Source organism: Herpailurus yagouaroundi, unplaced genomic scaffold (assembly GCF_014898765.1).
Source record: "Herpailurus yagouaroundi ecotype Mexico unplaced genomic scaffold, PumYag 183, whole genome shotgun sequence".
NCBI classification, from domain to species: domain Eukaryota; kingdom Metazoa; phylum Chordata; class Mammalia; order Carnivora; family Felidae; genus Herpailurus; species Herpailurus yagouaroundi.
Window position 1 is genome coordinate 7248875 of NW_024412414.1, and position 26747 is coordinate 7275621.

The window sequence follows — 26747 nt, forward strand, 5'->3', positions numbered from 1 at the left end:
CGTTATTACATTTCCTTATTAGCAACCATGCTCTCATGGAACTCAGAGGATTTCTCCAACCTTCAGTTCTGTTTCGTTTTACTCTGTAAAAAGGGGTTGACAGCTGCCTTGTCTATTTCACAAGGTCAATACAGGCATCAAATTAGATGATATAAACACATCAGTGTGTCTTGATATGTGTATAGCTATATAGAAGGCAAAGGATATGTAAAGGAAGAACAAGTCTGGGCATGAAAATAACAGGACAGCGAATTCCAACTGATAGAGGAGTTTTTCGTTTTGTTTTATTTTCTTAGGCCGAAGGTGGCATTGTTCATCACCAACCACAACAACAGTGGCATCTAAACCCACTGAGCATGCAAATTCTGAGCTGCACCATTCTGCTTACCCTTGTGCAGGATCCCATGTTGCAGGGGCTATTTTTATCTCAATTTTACACTTGAGGAAATGAGAGGCTCAGAATGTTTCAGTAACCTGCCCCTGGTGAGTCAACTACCTATGACTTCAGGCAGCTTAAATAGCATGTTTCTAATAGTCACTATCCTTCAAGTCAGCACAAGCGCTCAGCGCCCAGGAAGCAAAGAAGTACTAGCTGAGGATAAAGGAATGGGGAGCCTCACCCTGTGTTCATCCACATACCTGATCTACTGTTACTAGAAACAATGAGACAAAGTTACAAGTTGCTCTTCCAAGTTTTTTAAATCCGGGTTTGTATACATGGTAGGTATTTATTCGGTGGGCACGTTTTTATTTTCTAAAAAAAAAATGAGTATGATGCTGCAGACACTATAAAAACCTAAAATGCTTTTAGTATCCTTATTTCTCTTTGGATGAGGAAAAGGGGAAAAAGCAGAAGAAAATCTGTATTATTAGAAACTCTTCGTGAGGAAAGCTATATTCCATTCAAAGTTGCTTGATGATACTTGATAAGTCATTCAACAGCCCTTTCTCATACCTACTAAAATGACTCTAAGCATCCCATTTATAATACTTCTATTGCTTCGAAGAGACACTTTGTTTACAAGGAGTGATGCCGATTAGATGCCTACCCATCAATTCCCCTAGTTCACAAATTCCTTCTCATTAACTGCCTAGCTTGACAGACTTACTGAATCTGGAAAGGCCATAACTACCATTTTCAAAGCCATTGCATAGCGGAGCTAATGAGAAAGAAATGACACACAGCTCAAGTAATTATGGCTTCTAACAGTTATGGAAACCATTTTTCCTGGGTAACCCGGACTTTCAGCTTGGTGTTCCAGTGCCTGGCTTGGGTCTGCACAGAAATAAGCACAACTCCTACAGATGCTTTGGTGTGCTGAGAAGAATGTGAGGGAGCACAGCTTGAAGTAAAATGATGTGTGGTGGAGACCCTTTTATATGCTCTGCAGGGTTGGTGGTGAAACGCAGAATTTATTTACTGCAGGGTCCTATAAACATCTATTTCAGAAGGCTCAAGATTAGCCAGCTCCTACCTTGGGTATCTGGGCAAAATTTAGGAAAACGAACTTTAGGAGTTTAGTGCTATATTTGTACCATTTAGTAAAGGCCAGGGCCTGCCCTGCCATCCATACCTCTTATACCTTGGTTGTGCTAATACTGTGTTGTATGGTAATATTCTTCTATTTTTATTTTTTGAGCAAGAGAGAGAACGTGTGTGGTGAGAGAAGGACCAGGAGAGGGGGAGAGGGAGAGGGAGCAAGAGAAAATATTAAGCAGGCTCCATGCCTAGAATGGAGCCCAATGTGAGGCTTAATCTCACAAACTTGAGGTCACGGACCTGAGCCAAAATCAAAGGTGGGAAGCTTAACCCAATGAGCCACTCAGGCACCCCTAACATGTTATTTGGATGTGCCCTTCATTTTCTTTCTTCCCTTCTTCCTTTATTGTAACTCCATCTCTCAGCTTTGGAAGCCACAGAGCTCTCATTTATTGCTTTTTAGTTAGTTAATAACATACCACAGGAAGACAAAAAAAAAAAAAAAAGGACTTTTCAGTTTTATTTATTTTTTATTTTTTTATTATTTTTTTTTAATATATGAAATTTATTGTCAAATTGGTTTCCATACAACACCCAGTGCTCATCCCAGGACTTTTCAGTTTTAAAAGCCAGCATCATGTGGTCAGTACTAGGCTCTGAGCTCCAAAAGCTGCAATCTTTCAGGACACACAGTATCTACCAAATACAAGAGGATGGCAAGGATGGGATTGGATCTAAGTTAGCCTCTTCCCTCACTTCTAACAAAGACATTCAGAAAGAGAAGATGAGGAGAGAGAGACTGGGGAAAGCATCAAGTTGAATGCTGGGGTATGCACCTGTAAAGAACCCTAAGCTTGCCATCTCCCCAACCATGTCACAGGAAGGCCATGGAAGTAATCAAAATCAGAAGGGAACCTGGAGACACCCTGAGGCTAGGACCCAGAATCAGTTATAGACACCTTCAAATCTCCACTAAGGGCCAGCACATGCAAGGTACATTCCTTGAGGTGGATTCATGCACAGTCAGAAGTCATGGAAAGATGTCAAAGGCACAGAACAAAGGGACTCTGTAAGCAATTCCTATATTCTGGCCTTGAAAAAGCCTGTAACTATGATTCAACCCTGCTGACCAGGTAGAATAGACTCTAAAAAGACTAATTAAATTTCAAAAAGCCATTGAAATAGAGTCTTGAACACAAAGTGAAACTATAAAAAACAATCAGAAGTTACGTTGTTTTACACGCTGGCTTTGTTTTCTGAGCACTGTGAATAGATAGCCATAGGAGAGGCTACACTAATCATCCTCTCAGAATCAAGCACTGCTACCATCTTGCTCATCTTCCCTCAAATTTATCTGGTGGGACAATTGACATAGCTAGTGAGGTTCTGCCCATCGAAAAGAAGCCACATTTTTGTTCTTCAATCCCTTTAAAAAAATAAGTGTATTGATTTTAAAATAATATAATAATATAAACTTTAATTTTTTTTCAACGTTTATTTATTTTTGGGACAGAGAGAGACAGAGCATGAACGGGGGAGGGGCAGAGAGAGAGGGAGACACAGAATCGGAAACAGGCTCCAGGCTCCGAGCTATCAGGCCAGAGCCTGATGCGGGGCTCGAACTCACGGACCGCGAGATCGTGACCTGGCTGAAGTCGGACGCTTAACCGACTGTGCCACCCAGGCGCCCCTAAACTTTAATATTTAAATGCATTAAAGGCAAAGCCATAGAACTACTATGGCATTGACGCGAAGATGCCCTTTTTTGTTAGACTATTACTAGAAACATAATCATCTTTTATGGACATGGGGTTTTTATCCAATAGTCCTGTTCCAAAAAGAATTTAAAGTTTTCCAAGAACAGTGAAGACTTCAGATGTGACATTCAAATAATTTTAATTTGGGAGATTCTATTTTAATTATTGTTTCATCTAGCTAAATTCTATTAGTAAATTCACCCAAATAGATACTATCAAATGCTATACTAAATCCACAAACTTGTATTTCTGTAGTATAATCCTTGACAGTTATTTATTTTTTTCTGTTTTGTAAGGCAGAGGCACCCACTTCAAAGATGTTTCTCTCCAATAAATACTTTGCCAACCACACAACTATATAAAGATCCTGGACACCTCTCTAACCTGAGACTCCTTTGTTTTAAAGATCTAGATTGATTAGGTAAGTAACCATTTGGACCGCCTGTCTTTTTCCACACTTTAAATGATCACTCTAATGTTTTAATTCACCAATACCAAGTGAGCCTGTGAAAATTTAGGCCCTCCCTGAGCACTAATAAAAACAGAACATCAGGCCCATGTGCATATGCCCTCACTCTCCTCCTGCAACCTTGCTGTGTAGCCTCAGGTATGTTGTGTAATTTCTAGTCTTGTAAGCAATAAACACCTATTTGTTCAAACTTTCCTGATGGTTGTTGATGAGAGGTGTCCTGAAATCATCGTGAGAACACCAAAGGCCAGACCAGTCCCAACACCAGTTATTGAGAGTCCGACATCAGCTCAAAAGCAGTTGGTATAACTGGCAAGAATGCATGATTACTCTTGCAATCAATGAAGGGGAACACCCTGCAACTACAACTTGCTTGCTAACCACCTAACTCAGGTGGGTACCACCATCCGGGAAAGGAGGACCATTTGCTTGGCATCCTTCTTGCTGCTGTGTGCTCTTGCATATTGCTTGTGTCGTGTATTACCCGCAGTATCCAAACCCGCAGGTTACAGCTGCCATAGAAATCCAATGATCTCCCCAGAGTGCTGTGATCAAGGCCATATGGTCTAATGAGACTATTATACTACTAATTACAAAGGATTTAATTGGCCATTAATGTGTGTAGAGGTCCTCCAAGCCTCAAGGCCAAGGAGGGTTAAGAAGGGTGGATTGAATTGCAAGGCCTTTGTCACCACCCAAGGAGAGGCTCTGGGTGAAGAGCAGGAGGAAAAGATTCCCCTTATCCGAGGACAGGAGACCCCAACCTGCGATCACTAAGTTTGTGGCTTGTGCCCAGACTACATGTCCTAGCCCAGGAGAGTCAAAGAGCCTTACAACCAGAAAGCAATGGCATTGCAGGAGGGAAAACCTAACCGGGACCTTATAGTCTCTGTGTCACTGCTCTACTAACTACTATTGCTCTTTGTCCTCTGACCCGATGAGATATTCTGGGTCCAATCCCTGGCATGACATTCCCTAAAAAACTTAACTGCCAAATATAACATCTCATTCCAGTGCCTCCTAAGAACCATGTGAAAGTACACCAGTTCCTTGATATTAGTGTATTTATTCATTTTGGGAGAGAGAGCACACACACACACACACACACGCACACACGCGCACATGCACGAGCAGGGGAGGGACAGAGAGAGAAGGGGACAGAGGATTGGAACTGGGCTCTGTGCCGACAGCAGCAAGCCCAATGCAGGGCTCAAACTCATGAGCCATGAGCTCATGAACTGGGCCGAAGTTGGACACTTAACCTACAGAGTCACCTAGGCATCCCACTAGTTTCTTGATAAACGCAAAACCTCAGCGACTCTTCCTGGGTGTTACTCAATGCCACGCATACCAAAGGGCCAGCACTGTGGTATATGCTCCAGAGGCCTAGGGGTTTTTTCTAAAGATCCAGTGCTTATAGCACTTGTGGAAGAAGATCCGAATCTCAGAGACGTCTCTCCAGACACCCTGGAAAAGAAAGCACCCAACTACAGAGAGAGCTCACAGTGACATTACCCAAAATGTTCCAGTAGTAACACATAAAATTAGGATAGGGGAAAAACCAAGAAGTAGAAAACACACACACACACACACACACACACACACACACACACACACAAACTATACTTTGAGTGAAATTCAAATCTTTCTTCAAGATTTTATGCAACAAGAAGGCAACAGGGGAACCGATTTGGTATTCCAGATTTTCTTGTTTGTTTGGAATGGGTTCTAAATTGTTATAGCTGCCAAAATCAATCAACTGACCACTATCCCTTAAGACCCCAAATCTGTAACTTTCTGAAAGATCCATCAGGGCTATCCGCTCATTTTCACAAAGATACAGCACAATTCTGAGCCCCCTTGGCTTTCCCTGATCAGGGCAGAACTCAGAAAGACACCTTATGAGGCATCCCTGCCAGGAAGAGAAAAGCTGACTGGTCACGGAGGCCTCTAGTGAAGACGAAAGAAAATGGAAGACAATGGTGTCTGGAGCCACTGATATTTATAACAGGGTCTCCCCTCTCCTTACTTGGATATTTACTGCCTGGCACCATGCCCATGCCTCCAAAAGAGTGATCACCGCTATAGCTCGCAGCGAGTGGAAAACATTAATATAAAGGCTTTCTCCTACTGTGCAAAAATGGTGTGGTTGCAGGGGTTTATCATTTCCACGACCAGAGGGACCCAAAAGATCCCCTTTCGGTTTCCAACCTTGAAGAGGTCCCATCTGACCCTAGGTCCAGATAATTATTCTCTCCAAGGTACTCCCCCTAATTATAAGGTGATGTTACTACATTTTAATTGGGAATTCCAAAACTATTCAAAAGGCACTCAAACTCCTAGGAGAAAGTTGTCGCCTGAAGATAAAAATCTTACCACGCCTTTGAAATGTAAACACCCTAGGAGGGAACTAAAACTTGTTGGAGAATGAAGGAAAAAAAAAAGAAGCAGCAAAGAAATCTTTTTAAAACAGAAACACATACAAAGGTTCTAGATCACAGCCTCCGTAAGATTACTTGTCAAGGATAAATTAAAAAGTTAAAATTCTTCTCCACCAATATTAACAAAAATCTTTTAGGCAGGTAACTTTAACTTGCTCTGTCTGCCAAAGACACGATTACTTAGAAACTAGTGAGTTTTATACGATTTCTGCTTCATGGCTTCAGTTTTGGAATGAAAGCAAGAGATCAGTGTCTCTGTCTGCTTATGGAAGTCTAGGTATGTACGTATGTTACAGATACAGTATTTCCCTACCCTTGGATAGGATTTCCAGAATTTGTAGAAGAGCTCTATTTAATGGCTTAAAAATAAGCACTTATGGATTATTTCTAAATTCCAGAAATGTAACAGAAACTAATCCAAATGTTTTTTCAAGTTCATGTAATCTAGGATAATTTTCGGTAAATAAAAACTAGTTTAAGTTTGTTGGTTTAATTAACACAGTCATGTCTTTAGAGTTATCAGCATAAGTAGTAAACCTTCTATTTTAACTAAGTTCACTCAAAGTCTAATAAGCTCATGTTACCTCCTTTACAAAATTTGTCAGCTAGAAAGATAACTTAAAAGGATGGCTAACTGCTTTCAATTTCTAGGAAATTTTCATGAGCGATCTAAGTACAGTTGGTAAGAACAAGTGAATTCAATAGATGTGAGATAAGTCTTCAGGTGAAGTTTTTAGCAAAAATTGTTTTATGATCGGTCTACTTAAAAAGTTGTCTAAATCTCTTCACTAACTTAAACCCTTAGAGTTTTTGCTAATTTCAATGATGAAAATTCACTGAATATCTAGATCACTTCCAAGTAAGATAAAACACAGAAAAATACATTACTGAAAGCAGGTTTTCCCATGGCTTCTTTTTTAGAGCAACTAAAGATAATCATATCTACCCATGAACATGTTGTAGGCCATATTGGAAAAAAAAATGTACCTCTAGAAATTATGAAGTGTATTCATATACTTGCCAAACTAAAGAATGCTAGTTTAATAGGTAGTTCAAAGTTATGCAATTAATTGTCACCAGAAATAAAGGATTTTGAGGGTTAAAAATTCCTATATATATATATATATATATATATATATATATATATACATACAATGAAGGCTACTGGAAACAAGGGAAACAGTTGTATGCAAGGAAAGTAGGATGTGTTTTTAGCTAAGAAAAGGTATGAAATAACAGATACATTTTTGTTATGGGGAAAAAAAGTAAATATGTCCTATTGTAAAATTAGTTATTTTAGAATGGGAAAGAGAAAACAAAGGACAATATGGTATAGAAAGTTAGGAAAAAAGAACTTTATCTTGTGTGGTCAAATTGGCCAACAATTAAATTGTTATTTTCAGGATTTTAAAATTAAGCTTTAATACCAAATGTATTCATGTAAAACTAAACCAGTTTTCTTCTGCTGAAAGGTCAAGTTTTCTTAGACTATGTATCTGCTCTTGCTTAGGTATTGTGAGGTTATAAAGGTTTTTCTTTACCTCTGAAGTAATCTGTATGGAAGACAAATATTTTGTGTCTTCTCAAAATACTTTTCTGTGTTTCTTATCAGGTCTTTGATTATTTAAGAAGGCTGGCCCTTCTTTAGTAAAAGAGCTAAGTTATTTTAAAACACATGCACGCGCACACACACACACTATGTAACTTTTGTGTTCACTTGCAAACACAATTGTCACTTTGGTTATGTGGATAACTGAGTATTGTTTCATAGTGACCTATGATCCTATTTGACCACGTGTCCAAATCTTTTGATGTTTTTGACAAACTTTACTCAAATCAAATTCAAAATTAAGTCTTTTTGACCTTGAACTAAATCTGGGTTTTTTTCAGAGGCTCCCTGGAAAATTTCATGATGTCTTCTTTCTCCTTATTAGAAATGAGAGACAGAAAGAGAGAGAGAGAGAGAGAGAGAGAGAGAGAGAGAGAGAGAGATGGATGTTACACTATTTAGGCTTATTTGATATGTTAAATTATATGGGAAGCTGTGAAATAAGGGATGACAAACATTCTTAAGTTGTATTATATGGGTAAGTGTTATTAATTTATGTATCCTAGAATTGTATGAAATTCCTAAAAATCTGACATGTCCTGGTATACTTTTATCACTTATAATGCTAGTTTTCATCTGAAAATGTTGTCTGCTCCAGAAATAAGCTAATTTCCTTGTCAATGAATTCTCAAGCGTTCCTGCAAAAATGTTTCATTTTAAGAGAAATTCATGGGAAGAACTCTGGCCAGTGCTTCAGAATGTAGGTTTCTGATTTCTTTGGAATCATACCAGTACAACCTGGGTAAGAATTTATAGAATTCTAAGGAAAAAAACTGGATTCCTGAAACTGCTAACAAAAGATCAACAAGAATTACATGGGGACTGAATGAACTGATAAGGATGATTATACTTTTCATGACTTTTTGTTTGAAATATTGCTGGTTCTTTAATCTTTTGTTTTCTGCATATAAAGAGACCTTTTCTCCTAAGCTATTTATAACTTACAGTAATGTAGAATTTATCTTTGTGAACAAAGATGAAACATTTATCTTTTTCTCCCGACCTGATACCTCCAGAATTTGGGAACTCTTAGTGAGTATCTTATTTTCATGGTAATATGGCTATTTGCATACGTTCAATAAGGATCTGTTGTGCTTTTAACAGGTCACAGTTGGAAACACTAGTTGTATTACCAAGGCTTTGAATGGAATGTCCTGTATGAGAGGGATATGCATACATTCAGGTATGACCACACAGCTTTAAGGAACTAAAGTTGATCTGAAGGAGCCAAAAAGGCCCCTTGGAAAAATGGGATGGTACTTGCATACAGTGGCCTTACCAGGTGTCACTGCCTGATAGGTCCAGGAAACTCAGGATATTTGGGGACCTCAAGTAGACAGGAATCCACCGCATCTATAGGTATTCCAGGCAGTCTGATGCCAAGTTCTTGGTTTAGCTTCTTAGCCTAGAGAGGCTGTTCAAAGTTCAATCTAAAATTCCTTATAAGAATGCATGTGGGGCGCCTGAGTGGCTCAGTCGGTTAAGCGTCCGACTTCAGCTCTGGTCATGACCTCATGGTCCATGAGTTGGAGCCCCATCTCAGGCTCTGTGCTGACAGCTCAGAGCCTGGAGCCTGCTTCAGATTCTGGGTCTCCTTCTCTCTCTGTCTCTCCCCGACTCACAGGGTGTCTCTCAAAAATGAATAAATGTTAAAAAAAATAATAAAATTCCTTATAAAAGATTCCAATAAAGCAGACTTTTAAAAACCTATATGGTCAGTCATTATTCTTGCTGCATTTACCCAAGTCATCAGGCCATGATTAGTGAAAGAAACTGGATTTAATTATGGTTATTTCTGATAGAAACTGAGGTAATTATAGGTGGAAAGATAGGTCAGTAGAAACCATAAGATATGCTGCAGATATTAGACTCTAGTTCTGTTAACTGTTGTTGAGGTTTTGTTTTCTACCTGTACATTGGACTATATATTCAATTCTTGCAATGTCCTCCAATACCTGACCACAATTCTCAAAAAAAAGTTTCCAATTTTTGTCCAGTCCTCTGATCAGCAGAAACATACAAACCACAAACCAACAAAATCTAGCAGATTGCCACTGCTTATCCTCACCTCATCTGAAGATGCTTTGAGCCTCCCATCTATGAAGTCTTCTCAAATGGTTGCATTTAGAATTCAGAAGCTAGAGTTCTAGTATGTCCAATTCTTAACCATTGCTTTTCTTTTGTTTTCATAGAAATGCTTATTAAATATCTGTATCACATAGGCCTCACATGGGTAATCCAACTGCATTGTGGCCTTCTTTAATTGAACTGACCTATTCTCAGCACTAAGAAACTCATTCAATGACATGGAATCATCTACTAACTCAGAACAGGTTCACCTACTTACACCAGATGGCCCAAGGTGATAAAATATTTCCCAGTATTGCTCAAATCTTTGAACAGATTATCAGGGTGCACTGCTGAGATTATAGACCTATTTCCATGGCTGAACCCTCCTTGTTTGAGACAATGGTTACAGACTAGATTTCAGACTACTGCCTCTATAATTATTATTGGGTTTACTACTATAATCCTATTTTGATGTGTACTCTCTGGGTTACAATGTGCCTACCCCTGACTTTCAGCTTATCAGCTACCCAAGAAGTTAATGTCCTCATCGTTAACTTTCAGGCTCTGGCATCACAGGGTGGATTGGATTGTAGTGTAAGCCCTGACAGTTTTTCTGTCCTTCTTTCCTTCTTTTCTTCTCTTTTTTGTAATTCAAGTGCCTGACAAAAGCAATGATTGCAAACTCATCCTTTACAAAGAGAGCTATCTTCAATTCATACATTGCCAGCCACAGGAACAGATCAGGAGTCCTGATGACCTTCCCCCAGTGAGGCTCCTTTATTTTAGATCTTGGTTGGTTTCAATAACTAACAGTTTGGGCCACTTTCCTTTTCTCTTTCTGCATTTTAAATTCTCACTGTTATGTTTTGTTTTGTTTTTTTTTTTTTGAATGTTTATTTATTTCAGAGAGAGACAAAGTGCAAACAGAGGAGGGGCAGAGGGACAAGGAGACAGGGAACCTGAAGCAGGTACCACACTGTCAGTGAAGCACCACACCTGGGGCTCAAACTCAGCAACTGTGAGATCATGAGGTGAGCCCAAGTGGAAAGTTTAACTGAGCCACCCAGGTGCCCCTCTCACTATTTCTTTTTAAATTCACCAACAAAGAATAAGCCAATCAAACTATGGGCCCCACCCTGAATCTCAATTAAAGTAGAACCACAGGATCCTGAGTATTTTCTCTCTACACCCACCACCCCACTGTGTAATCTCAAGGTCTCATAAGAATAAACCTATACTCTTTTCAAGGTTTCCTGATGTTGTTGCAGAAGCAGTTCTTCCAAAAACATAATAAAAACCACAAGGACTGGTCCATTGACAACACTGGTTGAAACCAGTGCAAAACAAGAACACCTGAGCCTTTCTGTGGTGATTCTCAGATATTCAATACTTATTTAACATTTATTTTTAAATGAATAAGTTAATAAATAAAAATTCATATTAATTTGACTCATACAGTTCCAGTTCCCACAATGATAGGAACCAGCCATTAACAAGGGAGGTAGAGGCAAACTTAAGGGTGATGGTAGCAAGAGAAACATCAACAAATGTTTTCATTTCTAGAGATAAGTCAGAATACAAAAATTAATGAAGAACATATTAACACAGGATTCTCTAATGGCTGCTACACGCAGACTCAATCATAATTAATCTGCCTTGAAGTTGTATTTAAAAATCACAAAGGTATAAAAATGTATTTTAATTTGCTTCTCATCAAAAGGACTTCAAAAAGTCCGAGTACCAAATGGTTAGACATTATCTTTAACATTTTGACGTGGATTCCACAATCATGCTGAGTAAATTAGGTGCTGCAATATAACATCTATATAACAATTAAAGGTCAATTCCGAATAAGATAAAACGGCAGGAAAATTAATTAGTCATAAATTCTTTCTGCACATAGATTCTCAAAGCACTTGACTTACCTAAGTGTTATTCCTTTGTCTTGACAGACTTGTTAAATTATATAGGCTCTGATGGGCCTGGGTCCCATGTGAAATGAAGGAAGCCTTGACAAAAATATGGTTTATTCATTAACAGCATTTCTTAAAAGACTTTTTTGGCCCCACCAAGAAAGTGACCTTTACTTAAACTATTTAGTTTTGACAAGGGAGGTGTCCAGATAAAGATGATTTAAGGATTCTCCCAAAATGTGAACATTTACCAGAGTATGCTCTTAAGCCTCTGATCTCTTTCCACAGTAAACATTGACTGATTAAGCACTCCAATCAAAATTGAATTGTGATTTCTAAGCACTAGCAATGGAAAACAATGGCTTTTTATTTAAAAAAATCATCAATTTATTCATCCTCTGTCATCTCAAAAGGAAAACAAATCTTTGAAAGTCAAATTGTCCCTTCATGGGATGATAGATTTCTAAATACTGAGTTCCTTCTGTTCAGTTAAGAGGTAACTCTGATGAATCAGTGTCCACAAAGTGACAGTTGGCAGAACAGTAATATTAGTCAGACAAATGTTCTGTGTAAGTCGTAAGATATGACAGAGTGGTAATTTTTATGGGCTGCAATAAGGCAAGCACATTCAGATTCTCAAAACATCCTTCTGAGCTTAAAAAATGGGTTTCAGAGCAAAGACCTTAGAGATGCTACAAACCCCATAAAGATCTAGCATGTCAGAGAGAAAATGGTACAAAAGTTGGTCCATGGGGGGGGGGGGGGGGTCAGTCAGTCCAAGGCCCAGCGATGCTTAGACACATACTCTACATTATGGCACTGAAATTCTTTAAACCCTGAGTTTCACATTCCATTCAGAAAAGGAAGTTGCATGCTGCCTATCAACTTTTGATATCCTATTATATTGCTATGCACGGTGTATCCCAATGAAAAGCTCCTGTATCTACTTTGCTTATTCAATTCCCTGGTTTTATTTTCCTGGAAGAATTTGATATTCACCTTGATTTTCTATAGCAGTAACATATGACAACAGGATCTTTATGAAACCCTCACAGGCAACTGCATTCAGCCCCAAACAGTAGGTAATTGATACCATTAAAGTTGGAATTAAAGTTTTATTATTCCCATTTCAAAGATGAGAAAAGGCTTTGAAAAATTAAATAATGCCCAACCTCTCACAGGAGCATTGGGAAATAGCTCTAGAACACAAACCCAGGCCTCCTTCATGCCCAAAACTCTGGTTTCTCCAACAGAGTGATTTTCTGGACTCCAAGATGGCCTCAATGTCTTTTTCAGAATTATCACCACCTGTATACTTTTCCTTCTTTCCTTAATCTTGTTATCCCCATAAAAACATGTCATTCCCCAAAATATCATAATTTAAACTGGTCTTTGTGTCAACAATATACTAGCTGGTATTAAGGGTAAACACATGTAGCCAGTGGGGTGGGAATGGGGAAGCTCAAGAAAGAAAATGACATACAATCTTTCTGTCCCCAGACAACATGGGATGAAGAGTGACTAGCTTTTAAGGTTGAGAGAACTAGGAATTGGTTTATCAGGCAAAGTTGAATGTTCTTAAAATACTGAACAACATGACAGCTTTCCTTGTCTGAAGGAGATTTTAAACGCATATGGATAATTTATAAGAGTAAGAATCGCCTGGTTGTTCAGGTAAATTTCTACAAGAATTCATGCACATCTAGCTCCCAGTTAAATTATGAAGTGTACATAGTTTAATAATATATCATTTTTTCAATGATTATTCTTCCTTTCATGACATTTTACCACCTTGGCCTTTGAGATCCCACTGCAATTCTGTTACCACAGGTATTTGCTCTCTCCAAATAGTATGGGGCCCATATCTCATCCTCAAAGTGTGTCTGGTCAGATGATTGATTCATTCATTGTCTACTTAAGGCTAATATGGAATTATTATGGCTCATCATTATGGCTAAAGAGACTTTGTAAAAAAAATATAGAAAAACAAGTTGGCATTTTAATGTGTGCCTAAATCCTAGGGGTATTTTAAGACTTTCTTATTCCTCTTTGTTTAAAAAAAAATTTTTTTTAACGTTTATTCATTTGTGACAGAGACAGAGTATGAGTGGGGAGGGGCAGAGAGAAAGGGAGACACAGAATCTGAAGCAGAGACCAGGCTCTGAGCTGTCAGCACAGAGCCTAATGTGGGGCTTGAACCCACGAACTCCAAGATCATGACTCAGAGGCTCAAGTGACGAAGCCACCCAGGGGCCCCAAGACTTTCTTATTCTTTAGCAAAGCCCAGTCATAGATAAAAATCTGTGAGGTGGGCTGTTTTCTGCAGTTCTCAGAACATGCACTATCTACACTGCCTGGAGCCAGACTCACTGTCTGCAATGCCAGACTACTCAGCCTGCTTCTTCATCTGGATATTTCTTTCCAATGTACCCATTCTTCTAGTGTTTCAAAACCTTGTTACCAAAGCAGCTTTCCCTTTCATTACCCACATCCTTAAACCCATCCACACTTCCCTCTCTTACCCATTCTTTTCCATTATTAAACCTTAATTTCACATCATGGTTTCAAGAACTCTTATCCATACAATTCCATCTGTCACTTCTCTCCATCTCTTCCTTCCCTCTAAGTCTAGCTAATCTCAGCACACTTTTCCTCACATTATTCCATTTCCTAGTCGAAGCATACAGTTGAGTCTTGAACAATGTGCATAGTTAGGGTTCCAATCCTCTGCGTGGTCAAAAATCATCCTTTAACTTTGGACTCCCTCAAAACTTTACTAATAGCCTACTGTTGAAAAGCCTTACCAATAACATAGTCAATTAACACATATTTTATAGGTCATAGATATTATATACTATATTCTAATAAAGTAAGCTAGAGAAAAGAAAATGTTATTAAGAAAATCATAAGAGAAAAAAACATTTATAGTACTGTCTTTGTTGAAAACAATCCGTTTAAATGGACCCCGGAAGTTCCAACACAAATTGTTTAAGGGTCAACTGTTGCTAAAGGCCACAATTTTGTAAACAGTATTTTGTGAATACTTCCAAAGCAAAATATGGGTTTAGTTGGATTTAGGAAAGGCAGTACAAGAAAGAAACACACGACCACCCATGTATTCAAATCCAATAACGGGAATAAGAGACACAACGATGGTAATAGTATTTGTCTCCACTCAATACAGCAAATCTAACAACTGTGAAAGTGGTAAGGAAGAAAAGAGAGCAAGGACATTATTTAAATAATTTGAGGTCACAGGTAATTTAGTAAATGTGATCAGAGATTTGTCACATGGAAGGAGTGGGATATGAAAAACTCTTCCATATTCATTTTTGAAAAAGGATAATGGGCTTAATTTTATTAACTGCAATTCTTGACAATTAGCATGAAAATGTGACTACAAATAAAACATCACTGTTAAAACACTAAGAGCATGGGGCTTGGCCTTAGAACAGCCCTAATGGGCATAAGATAATCTACCTTCCAGACTCTACAGAACGCAAAATGTCAGAAGAAACCAAAAAACTGTCATCAATCATCTAGATTCTTCTAGTATACTTGGATGTTGCTTGTCATATAGACAAATTATGCAGATGTCTAATGAATTTTTTTAAGTTTCCTCTTGAGAGCTTTGTTTCTCCCAGGTCTAGTCAACATTGAAATATTTTTTTTTCTTTTTTCCCTACAATATTATAAAGATCATACTTCTGAAAACACTGTTGCTACACATAATGGTCTAGAGAATGGTTAAGCTGGTATTGTAATTTACTGAGTTATTTATCTAATCATGCAATATGTTGATTTTGTATTATTTTTACTCATATCACTGTTTTTTATCTTTCCTTCACGAAAACACTTTGAAGAAAAGACCTAAACTTAAGCATCCTCACACCACTTATGATGTTTTTAGGACCATGGTTCACAAGCATTATTCCTCATTAATAGGTGTTTGTTGAATGTGTCAGTCTACAGTATCTGGATCACCAATATTCAAAGACCCACAAACTAAACATTAGTGTATCCAACCTGAGTGTGCTTTTCTAGATTATACAGAAAAACATTTTAGGGTTTTGTGGTATTTCAAGATCATCACTATAAATGATAAAGGGTACTGAAGTATGAAATTGGGTATTGACATGTGATATACAGCCAGGTGATAAGATGGTAGAATACATCACATGCTTCTGTAACCCCTTGCACTCCCCCAATTCCTATCTCCTCCCCTTCCTCCACCCCACCCCCAGTTTCCAGTACTCTTAGGGGAAAGACCAAATTCCACATATGTCCCCACGTGGCTTATTCCTTGTCCACATGTCTACACTAGCAGCCTCAGCTCACACATTTGTCCTATTAACTGTACTTCTGTCAGGTATTTGTTTTTCCTATACTCTGAGGTACCATAATTGCTACTGCTATAAGCTCTTTGCCATGTTATTCTTCTATAAGAAATTCTCCTATCTGTCCTTACCCTTTCCTAACTAGCGAATACCTACTCACTCTTCAAGGAGATCTTTTGAGATAGCTTCTGCCCCCAATACAAGGGAAATTTCTTGGTTCTATGCCCATATAGCCCTCAGGACACTTACTGCAACTTGTAATTATGTATTCACTGAGAGATGACTGGAATAATGTCAATCTTCCCCCACTATCCCCTGAACAACATGAAAGCTGGGTCTTTACCTGGCTTGCTTACCATCACATCATGATGCCTCGTATTGTGCTCAACAGGAAGGAGTTGCTCAATAAATATTTGTGAATGCATCAGTGAATAATTTTGTTTTATGACTACTTCATGTATATACATATATATGCATGGCATACACACTTTTTTAATGTTTATTTTGAGAGAGAGAGACAGAGAGAGCAAGCATGAGTGGGGGAGGGGCAGAGAGAGAGAGGAAGACAAAGGATCTGAAGTGGGCTCTGTGCTAACTGCCGAGAGCCTAATGCGGACTTTGAACTCACAAACTGTCAGATCATGACCTGAGCTCCAGGCAGAAGTTTAACTGACTGAGCCACCCAGGCATCCCATACACGTTTTTAAATTTGGAATAATTACGCGAGGTTCCCTATGAGGTTGCCGGAAGTTTTGTTGTTGTTGTTTTTTAAGTAAACTCTATGCCCAATGTGGGGCTTGAACTCATAACCCCAATAGCAAGAGTCACATGCTGTACTGAATGAGCCAGCCAGATGCACCCCTAAATATTTTGAAGTGTATTTTCAATAGCAGATGACTCATTAACTTTGATGTTATGGAAATCCAGTGCAATTCTCATTACTCTAAAACCAAGTATTTTGTTTCTTTAATCAAAAACACAGTACAGTCCATGATAACCATTAAATCCGGTGCTGAAAAGATATTCACCAGATTTTGTCTTTGTGAAGATGACTTCATACTCCTGGCTAAAACATGAACTAATATTTATCACTGAGAGCATTCAAAGCAACATGACCCTTTTGAATTCCAAGAATCAATGAACATGTCAATTCCTGCTAGATGGACAGGCAGAAAAGAATACAATTTTGTCTGTACTTCTCTTGTCCTGTAAGACTTATGCTCCTGTTCTATTTTCTGAACAATCTAGTAAAATTCAATTTACTTTTTCAATTTGTCTCCAGCCAAGCTTCCTTCTGTCAGCTATGCAGCCATTTCAATGCTGGCCACGTAGAGTAACTGGAGAAGGACAATGAGAATGAAATTACCTGTGCATTTGCGATCTGTGTCTTCTTTCTTTGACCCACTAATTGTCAACTTGCAGTTGAAGTTTTCCTCCCAGTATTCAGCAAACCATACGTTTCTTCTGTTGTTTTCAAGTGTGCGTGACGTAAAATAGGCATCAAACCCTGAAGAAAGTTAAATGAGAAGGTCATTGCTTGTGGGCCACTGCTGGAACATTGGGAAATAAAAAAAACAAGTGATGGTTTTTCTTTGTTTTAGTAGACTGGATGCTTTTGGATGTCGATTGAAAGAAAGAAAGAAAGAAAGAAAGAAAGAAAGAAAGAAAGAAAGAAGAATTCCAGGGCTAACCTATGGCTAAATCCCTAGTTCAATCTGTCAGGCAGACATGTGGCCTACAAATGACATTGCTACAGTGAAATCTGCATCACAGACCTTAGCAATGACACAACAAACCTTCTATCTCTAGTGATGCTAGACTATGGACAAAGCATCTTCATAATCATCAAGATAATAATTGATCACATCGGGGCTTACTGTGGATAGGATTCTGTGCTTCTTTTATTCTTGGATTCTTTTATTCATCTCAACAACCTATAAGCAACTACTATCCTTCCCACTTTGCTGATGAGAAAATAGAGGTTCAGATGAAATAAAAGCATGCCCAAGGTCAACCATTAGGCCATCCTGCATCTCTGATTATGTGATCTACTGACCGGTGAGTATCATTTTAAGCCCTCTTTTCATTTAGCAATGTCCCATTATATAATTGATGTTTTAGTAAAAATCAAAGTTTCTGCAAAGGCCCTAAGTAAGTGGCAGTCTAACATAAAGCTCAGTGCTATTCACTGAGTGAACTGATATGTGTGAGGAACAGAAACTCAAGAGGCCATGTCTGCAGAGAATTTCTATCTTTTTAGTAGTGCAGCCTTAAATGTTCCAACGGAGCCACAAGGTCTTATAGTGATCAGACAAGATTCAGTAACACAAGGGTAGGCCTGAGGACCAGCTCCACTAATGTCTTCAACTCAGGGGAACATAAGCAAATCCACGCCTTCCTCATCCTAATCTTCCTGTAGAAGTAAAGACAACACTACCTCCTTCCCTCCCAGCATCTTGTTTGTAGTTGTGGGAAGACATTGGAAACTTACAGTTCAAGGTTAACAACCACAGGAAATAGACTTGTTTTCACATTATTTAAATCACTCTGTGTTCCCTTTAAGGCCATAAGGGGGGGGGGGAAGCCCCAGACTCTAAACTCCCTGAGAGAAGCATATCAGGTTAACTCTATCACTACGTGGCCAGCACCAAATTCATGGCCTGACATATATTAAACCTACTATAAGTGGAAAAATTGAAACAAGTAAATAACAAAGAGTAAAGAGAAAAACAAAGCACAAGAGATTCCATAATATTTTGAGGAAAATAAAGAATATTTGACATTCCTTAGGTCACTTTCCAGGCTGTTGTCAGTATATGCTGGCTAACTGTCCTTTTATAGCCACTCCCTTAACTGATTTGAAACTAATCTGGCTACAGTATGTGATCGAATTCTAATACCAATACTGATTAAACTATTTGTCTGAAAATCCTCCTTCTGCTTAGCTTCTCTCCCACAACCCTGCCTCCAGACAACTTACATAGAGTAACCTAATTACATAGAGTAACCTAATTCTCCTAAACAAAGGAGAATCTTTGGGGGGAAAATAGAGGAGTCCCGCCTGTTTCCCAGAACACTAAATGTGTGCATTCAGTCACGTATGTACATATACACGCTCATATATGGTGACTGGTGACTAGCTTTCACTTTTTTCACCATTTTTGCCCCTTGTCCTCCTCCCAACCCCACCCGGCCTGAAACAAACAAACAAACAAACCAAACAACTTAATCAACAGTGGTAGACTGTGGAAATGGCCCTGGATTGGAACATACTTCTGGGGTTTCATACCCATGTACAGTCTGCCTCTTAGGCACTGTGTCCCTGTCCGGGGGACACTGGCAGGTGCAGCACAAGCAGACGCTGGGAAACCCTGTGCTCACTGAAGCTTGTTTTTGTGGAATTCTCTTTCTTGGAAGCCTGCTGCTGTGCTCGAATACATTTAACAGGAGGATGGCAGATCATGTGGAAGAAGCCCAACCAGTCTCCACCCTGCTCAGCAGAACTCCTTTGGCCCTTCCAGCCTTCCAGCTGACTGCAATAGAAGAACCACTTAGCCGAGACCAGCTCTCCTTGCACAACTGTGGTTGTTTGTTAAACCAGTAACATCTGAGGTCGTTTTTTTAAAGTAGTCAAACAACTAAAACACTCTTTCTTTATCACAGCACCTTGAGCCTCTCTCTGTGCAACACCAAAACAACACACACCTCAGGAAGAAGTGCCTTCAACAGAACACGTAGAAGCTTCAGAAGTAAATCATTCGGCCACATGCCACAGCTCTGAATTCCAACCAGCCTCAGAATAGAAACTACCAAAATGGCTCAAACTCTAGCAAAGATACATACCTGCCCCATCTCAGAAGAAAACATCTTTAGAGAAAACCCCATTGTTGAAAATGTCTACCAGTTCAAAACGCCTCTCTCTGAATCCTGTGTCTGCTGGAAATGAAAAAGCCCGTTGAAGAAGGAAGGACTATGTGTGGTTAACGCGCAGGTAGGTGATTGTGGAACATTTAAAAGGAGAAAGAAAGGAAAGCAGCTGTCAAAACCTCCCTCTGTTCTGAGTGTGAATAAACAGACTTTGGGAACGCAAGCAAGAACCGTGAGAGCTGTCTGTACACAACACAGCAGAAAACGGAAAAGGGACAACATTTCTGAACAAAAACCCCCTTCTTCCTTCTCATATATATATATATATATATATATGGCTGGTACTTAACTTCCTCCTCCCCCTTCCCCCTGCTCCTCCTCCCTGTGGGCCTGATGCTTACCTCACCTGTAAGTTGAGAACTGCTCTTGCTTCTCAGATGCACGTATATATGAATTGCCTGAGTATCTCCTAAGATGCAGGTTCTGATTGAGGAGGTCTGGGGTGGGGCAAAAGATGCTGCATTTTTAACAAGCCCCAGCTGATACTCATGCTTCCTGCCCATACTTTGAGAAGCAGGATGATTGAGCAAATCCTAAACTTCAGTGGGTGGGACTTGAGCAGTTCCAGCTCCATGTATAGTATCTCAGTATTGTCACCCTCTCAGCCTCAAATTTATGCCTTGGTTTAGATGAGAGGGTCTTTGCTTTGCTTCTATAGTTGAAACTTTTGCTCAGTACCTGGCTCAGTATGGCAGGAGCTTTGCCTTGCCATCCTATAGCCTGCAGATGGCCCAGGAGGATAGAACATGCTGTATCACTTGCTGGTGAATTTTCCTGCTGTGCTTGCTGTGTCTTTATATTCCTGAGCATTGCTGCTCTGGGCCCCTCTGCAGCCTCCAAAGCTTTGTTCCTCACCTGTATGTCCTGTTACAATGCTGGGCTCTCCAGCCTGGAATTTCAATCTGGCTGCTGCGTCTTAGTGCTGCTCAAAAGGTAACCTGAAATAGCTCTGTGTCTTCATTACCTCTTCTGAAGGTCCATGGCTCCTGATGGGGACACTCAGAGCCCCCAAGTAGTAACTCAGCATATATTCACTTTTGAATGGTTTCCTGAAGACCTCAACAGCCACGCCATGTAAGAGCCATACTTCCTTCCAGGAAGCCACATAATGTACAGATGAATGTAGACATCAGAGACACACTGTGTGAGTCTGACACCAACAACTCCCATTTTCCACTTGTATGACCTTGAACAGATGACTCAGCTATTCTGTGTCTCTGTTTCCTAATCTGTTTTTTTACATATTAAAATTAATTACAGGATTAAAATTAATACCTAATTTCGTGCTGTTACAAGCATTATATGAGCTATTATTTGTCAAGTTCTCAGCATTGTGTGGAGTAAAATGGTAACTGTTGGTTGTAAAATAACCACACCTATCCATTATAATCTTCTGAGCACTTAACCCTGTGACAGGCACAATTCTCTACACTCACAAATGTTGGGTTAAAACATACATGGGTTTTATCAGATTGATAAATCAGAATGTTAGTTAGCCTGATGGGGAAGATGGAATTTGAAAAGTATCATTTAAATAAATATAAAATTGCAACACACATGCAGACAGAGAGAAATATCTTAGAGTGCCAAAGAGGGCTTGCTGGGGAAGTAAATGCATATGAGAAAAGGGAAAAATAGGTTTTAACTGGAAGTGGGGGGAGGACAGAGATTAGACATTTATTCAGATGGAACAACATGTGCTTTGTCATAAGAATACTGAAGCATTTCGCATTACAAAATCTCCCAGGATGATGAGGCCTTAAAATCAACAAATATAAATGAACCATCTTCTATGTATATGCTGTCTGGAATTGCCACAAGAATTCTAATAAACCAATGGCATAAACATTTATGTAATGAATGAATAAATATGAGTAAGTTATTCTTGTGAGTAGGCATCAAAATCTTTGTCAGATTTCTATTTAGTCATAGAGAATTGCACTAATAGTTATAAAAATAATAAGCATTCATATCCATTTCCTCTATCAGTGTCACATAAATCCTAAGAAGTAGGTACTAACCATATCTCCACTTTTGAGGTAAAAACTAAGGCTGAGAGAGAAATCTGGACCCAAATTAGCCTGCTTCTAGACCCCAGTTTTTGACTTCCATACATAAAGTAGTGACTCAGATTTTGGTGGGCATCACAATCTGGAGAGCTGATGAAGAAACAGAGATCAGGCTCATGGAGGTAGGTCAGCCCTGTTACTTTCCCTTCAAGTTCTCCAGGACATTCTCATATTCTTTTTGTAATGTTTATTTTGAGAGAGAGAGAGACAGAGCATGTGTCCATGTGCACATGAGTGGGGGAAGGGTGGAGAGAGAGAATCCCAAGCAGGCTCTGCCTTGTCAGCACAGAGTCTGATGCAGGGCTCAATCCTATAAACCATGAGATCATGACCTGAGCTGAAATCAAGAGTCCATTGATCAACCAACTGAGTCACCCAGGCACCCCAGAGATTCTCACATTCTAAAGACTGAGAACCATGGCTATAGAGCATTTCTGTAGTCCAGTATTATGCCACCTCTTTTCCCTCTCTAATAAATGCCCTATCACCGAACTACATCAAATATCATTTCCACTAGGCAACTGGACAGACAATTCAACAGGTTGAAGAGCAAAACAATTCTACAGTCAGGTTTTGGAATGGGTGAGCTAATCAAAATGGTAAAACTGGTGACATGGGCTGACCGTGCTAGGGCAAAAAACAATTTCTGAAAACAGAGCTCCCTTCAGACAATTGAGAGAAGCAGAAGCAGAAGTCAATAGATGTTATTCAATTTAGTGAATGCTTGCTGATTTATCTCAGCTTAGCTGAGTCAGATTTCTTTCAGGACTTAGCAATTTGTTTATTTCTCTTTAGCAGGGCCATGGCAAGAGATAAATTAAGTCTTACTGGTTCCCTCTACTCATTTTCATTCACATGGAATGAAATTGTGTGAAAGATTCAAGATTCTAAAAGAGACCTTGCTGTAGCCATGTGTCCGCAATGCCTTGGAATGTTATTGGCTGCCTTTTGGGTTCAGCACACATCATACCTCTGCTTTATTAATAGAGAAAGAGCTTCTGATCTGTGATGGTCCAAAGCTTTCTCTCTGGTTGCAAGCAGTAACCCAACACTCTTGGCCTGTGATTACAGTTTCTGTAGCCTAGTGATTTCACCTGTTTGTTTTGAAAGGAATAGACTACCTAATACCAGATGTACAATCACCAAGGTGCAACAGAATCAGAGACAGAAGTATAAGGCAGAATAATTGTAATCTAACCTAATTATATATGTATACAAGGGTATGTGTGTGTATCCCAGTGAACTGAGACTTTATTCCTTTCTGATAAGAACTCAGAAGAAAAGTGATCTGAACACACATGCCTTTATTATTGGTTAAATTATCAGAATTTTACAATTTAACCCAAGGCATCAACACTGAGGTTTCAGCTCACAGAAAACAGAATAAGAATTCTGTTAAAGGAGAAAGGTCATTCTTGTATGTGGAGCTGATTAAATTCTTAGTATTAAATTGTTCTTTTTGTTGAACAGATTATTTTAAATTCTGAAATTAATCTACAGCTGATTCTAAGGCAAATGTCTCACTGCATACATGTTGTACAACCTTTGTATAACCTTGGAAGTAAACTTAAAACAACATGGAAATAACAAGCCAGGTTTTAGCTGGCATTACAACTACACATGCATGGTTCTTTCCTCTTTAACTGGGGTGCTGTCCTCTGAAATTTGTGGCCAAGACAAGAGCGTGCAAGTCAATAGACGCATAATTCATCCAGGGTGGTATGTTTGGGATGGGACCTTTCCAGCTGAGGAGGAAGAAGACCTCACAAGTGTGTGGCGTGAGAGGAATGCTATCAGAGTGTTAAGAGGGGTTAGAGGACACAGCTGCCTGCTTGACCAAGGTGAAGGGATACTGACAGATACTAATGGGGCTTCACACAGCATAAGAGAGTGACCAGTAAGTAGTCCTGATTGCTGCTTTAACCACACAAGTCATGCATTGTGGGTTAGAACATCACTGTCAGCCTACATGGCAGGGAGCACCCAGGGCTTCCTTCTCACCAGCCTAAGGAGAGGCTCTTAGCTCTTTCTGGTCTATGTTCAACTCAGGAAGGATGTGCTAATGACTTAGAAACACACAGGTCCTTGCACATCACAGAGATGCAATACTAACAGAATAAATAAGTGAAACAATGAATAAAAAGAAGAAAAAAGACAGATAATGAGAGAAACAGAGAGAGAAAATGACAGAAGGAAGGAAGGGAAAGGAGGAGAGAAAGGAGAGGAGAGGGGGGAGGAGGATTGAATGGGAAGGTACCAGGGGAGGCAAGAGAAAAAAGGAATAGAATAAGAAGTAGAGGAACTCATATTGTCTGCTAACAAAAGAGTAAATCTAAAAAAAAATATTTTGAAAACAGGTCTTTATTTATTTCACTCCTTTTTCTATTGCTGTGACATAACTCCTAGTGGGTTAAATTGTGATCCTCAAAAAGATATGTCCATATCAAAAGCCCCTAAACTCATTTTACTTATTTGAAAAATATTTTGGTAATGTATAACAAGAAATTAAATGGCAAATGGAATTAAGTTAAATATCTCTGAATGAGATCATCCTGCATTGTCTATATGGGTCCTAAATCCAATCACAAGTATCCTTAATAAGAGACACATAGAGAGCAGGTGCCATGGAGGAGATCATGTGTAGGTGTAGGTAGAGAGTAGGGTAATGCAGCCACAAAGCAAGTAACATCTGGAGCCACCTGAAGCTGGAAGAGGCAGGAAGCGTCCTCCCCAGAGAGCCTTCAGAGGAAGCAGCACCATAATGATACCTTCATTTCAGACTTCTGGACTCCAGAACTGTAAGATTACAAAGTTATGTTGTTTTTTTTTTTTTAAGCCACTAAAGTTGTGGTCAGTTGTTGTGGAATCCTGGTGAATGAATGCATTCATGATAAGTAAAAAAAAAATCCTATCATAGATGCCTTTTAACAGCTCTGTCTGGTCTGAATGACAACACTCAGGTGTTGCAAACTGATGTCTGGTAGAACATATTTAACCTACAGACTTTGTCCTTTCTATTTTCCCAAGAGTATTTTAAAACTAATTTAAAAATCTGAAAATTTCATTTCTAAGTCCTAATTTCTGGCTTCGCTTGTAAGGTCAGAAGATCTTGTCACACAGACCCCATTCCCATGTGGCAGCAGTTGGGTTCTGAAGAATGGCTATTCCCTTAAGATGAGCCTGAGCTCTCTGGCGCACAGTACTCTCCCACCACCTCTGATGGCTTCAGCCTGGCTTCTTTTCACATTTGTAAGACATGTACTGTCATGGTAGACACAGAAATTTCCACCACCAAGAAATGCATCGCCCCTTTCTTCAACAGACACTTGCAGCAATGTGAATGGTATACAATCTCCACTGAATTGAGTATTCAGGCCACTGAGAATATACCCATGAAAAAGCTATCAAGAACAAAGGGAAGTTGGGGAAGAAGCAGGATTTAAAATTACACAGAGAAATCTATCCTCCTATATGCAAAAAATAATCACTTAAAAGATGTAGTGGAAGAGAAGACTATAATTAAAAGAATAACAAAAACAACAAAGAAATGTATCCTTCTGTGTAATCAAGTTGACTTTTGTCCTTCAAGAGTTCTGTTCTAATTAATTAATTAATTTTTAAAAGTTTCCCTTATGTCAATTCTCTCAAAGCTAAATTGTACCTTTTACATGATTTTGATAAAAATATTAACATCTTTTTTTCCCCTGGAGCAAATTACTTTCAAAGTTTGTATGGAAAAAAAATAGAAGAATGAGGAGACCTCTGAAAAGGAGAACACCACAGCATGAGTATTTGGTGCTGAGGATTGAAGGTGAAGGTGAGAAGGGCACACTATCAGGTAAGATAGTGTAACAACAGATTGTAAATTTTCTATGATTTAAAAGAAAAAAAAAAGTCCTGACACAAGAATAAAGAAATTAGTGAACTATTGGGATAGAATGAAAAGCCCAGAAAGACTTCCCTGCGCATGGGAATTGCATATACTAGCAAATAAAGGTAATGTTTCAAATCACTAGAAACATGTTACCCTATTAATAATAATAACAAATAGCAACCAATTGCATAATTGGATAATGATCAGATTGCATTACAGTTAGAAATATAACATTGCATTAGCCCCACAAAAAATGTGGGAAGCATTGCATGAATTTAACCATAGTAAGTGAATTGGGGTTTCCCATTTCTGCAAGACAAGGGATTTTGAACAGTTGCAGACACCAGACATCCTCCACCATTGGTGTGATGCCACCTGCACAGGACATCTACAGTGGGGTCCAGTGACACCCAATATGCTCCCCATTCCCTGGGCACGTGGCCCTAACTGCACCTGCACAGTGCTGTGGGACAGCATGTCGTTCTCTCTCTCTCTCTCTCTCTCTCTCTCTCTCTCTCAATCTCTCTCTCTCTCTCTTTCTTTCTCTCTCTCCAGACATTGAGCTCCAAGTGGGCAGATTGTGCCCTGCTCATCTCCACCTTCCCAATTGCCTGTAAACACTTATTGAAGTAAACTAGAGTTGGAGACATGTTGAGTCAGTTTAGCAAGAAAATCATTACTAATCTAGTGGGATAAGTCTAGGCTCTCAGATGCACCCCCAAATTTGCTGGCTGCATCTACTGATGAAACCAACCATTATTTTTGAGAAAACAAATAAGAATTACTGCAATGGAAATTATC

The 26747-nt window shown here is 39.1% G+C and overlaps 1 protein-coding gene across 7 annotated transcripts in view; it reads right to left on the bottom strand.

Moving 5' to 3' along the window:
* GRM7 (glutamate metabotropic receptor 7) overlaps positions 1-26747 on the bottom strand; it is an 880365-nt gene that overhangs the window by 313991 nt on the left and 539627 nt on the right. For all 7 annotated transcript variants that reach the window (XR_005795667.1, XR_005795668.1, XR_005795670.1 and 4 more), the window contains exon 5: positions 17443-17583. Coding sequence is in view for 3 of the 7 variants with exons in the window: in XM_040492101.1 (XP_040348035.1) it covers positions 17443-17583 (141 nt within the window). In the remaining 4 variants the exon portion in view is untranslated. The remainder of the gene's footprint in view (positions 1-17442; positions 17584-26747) is intronic.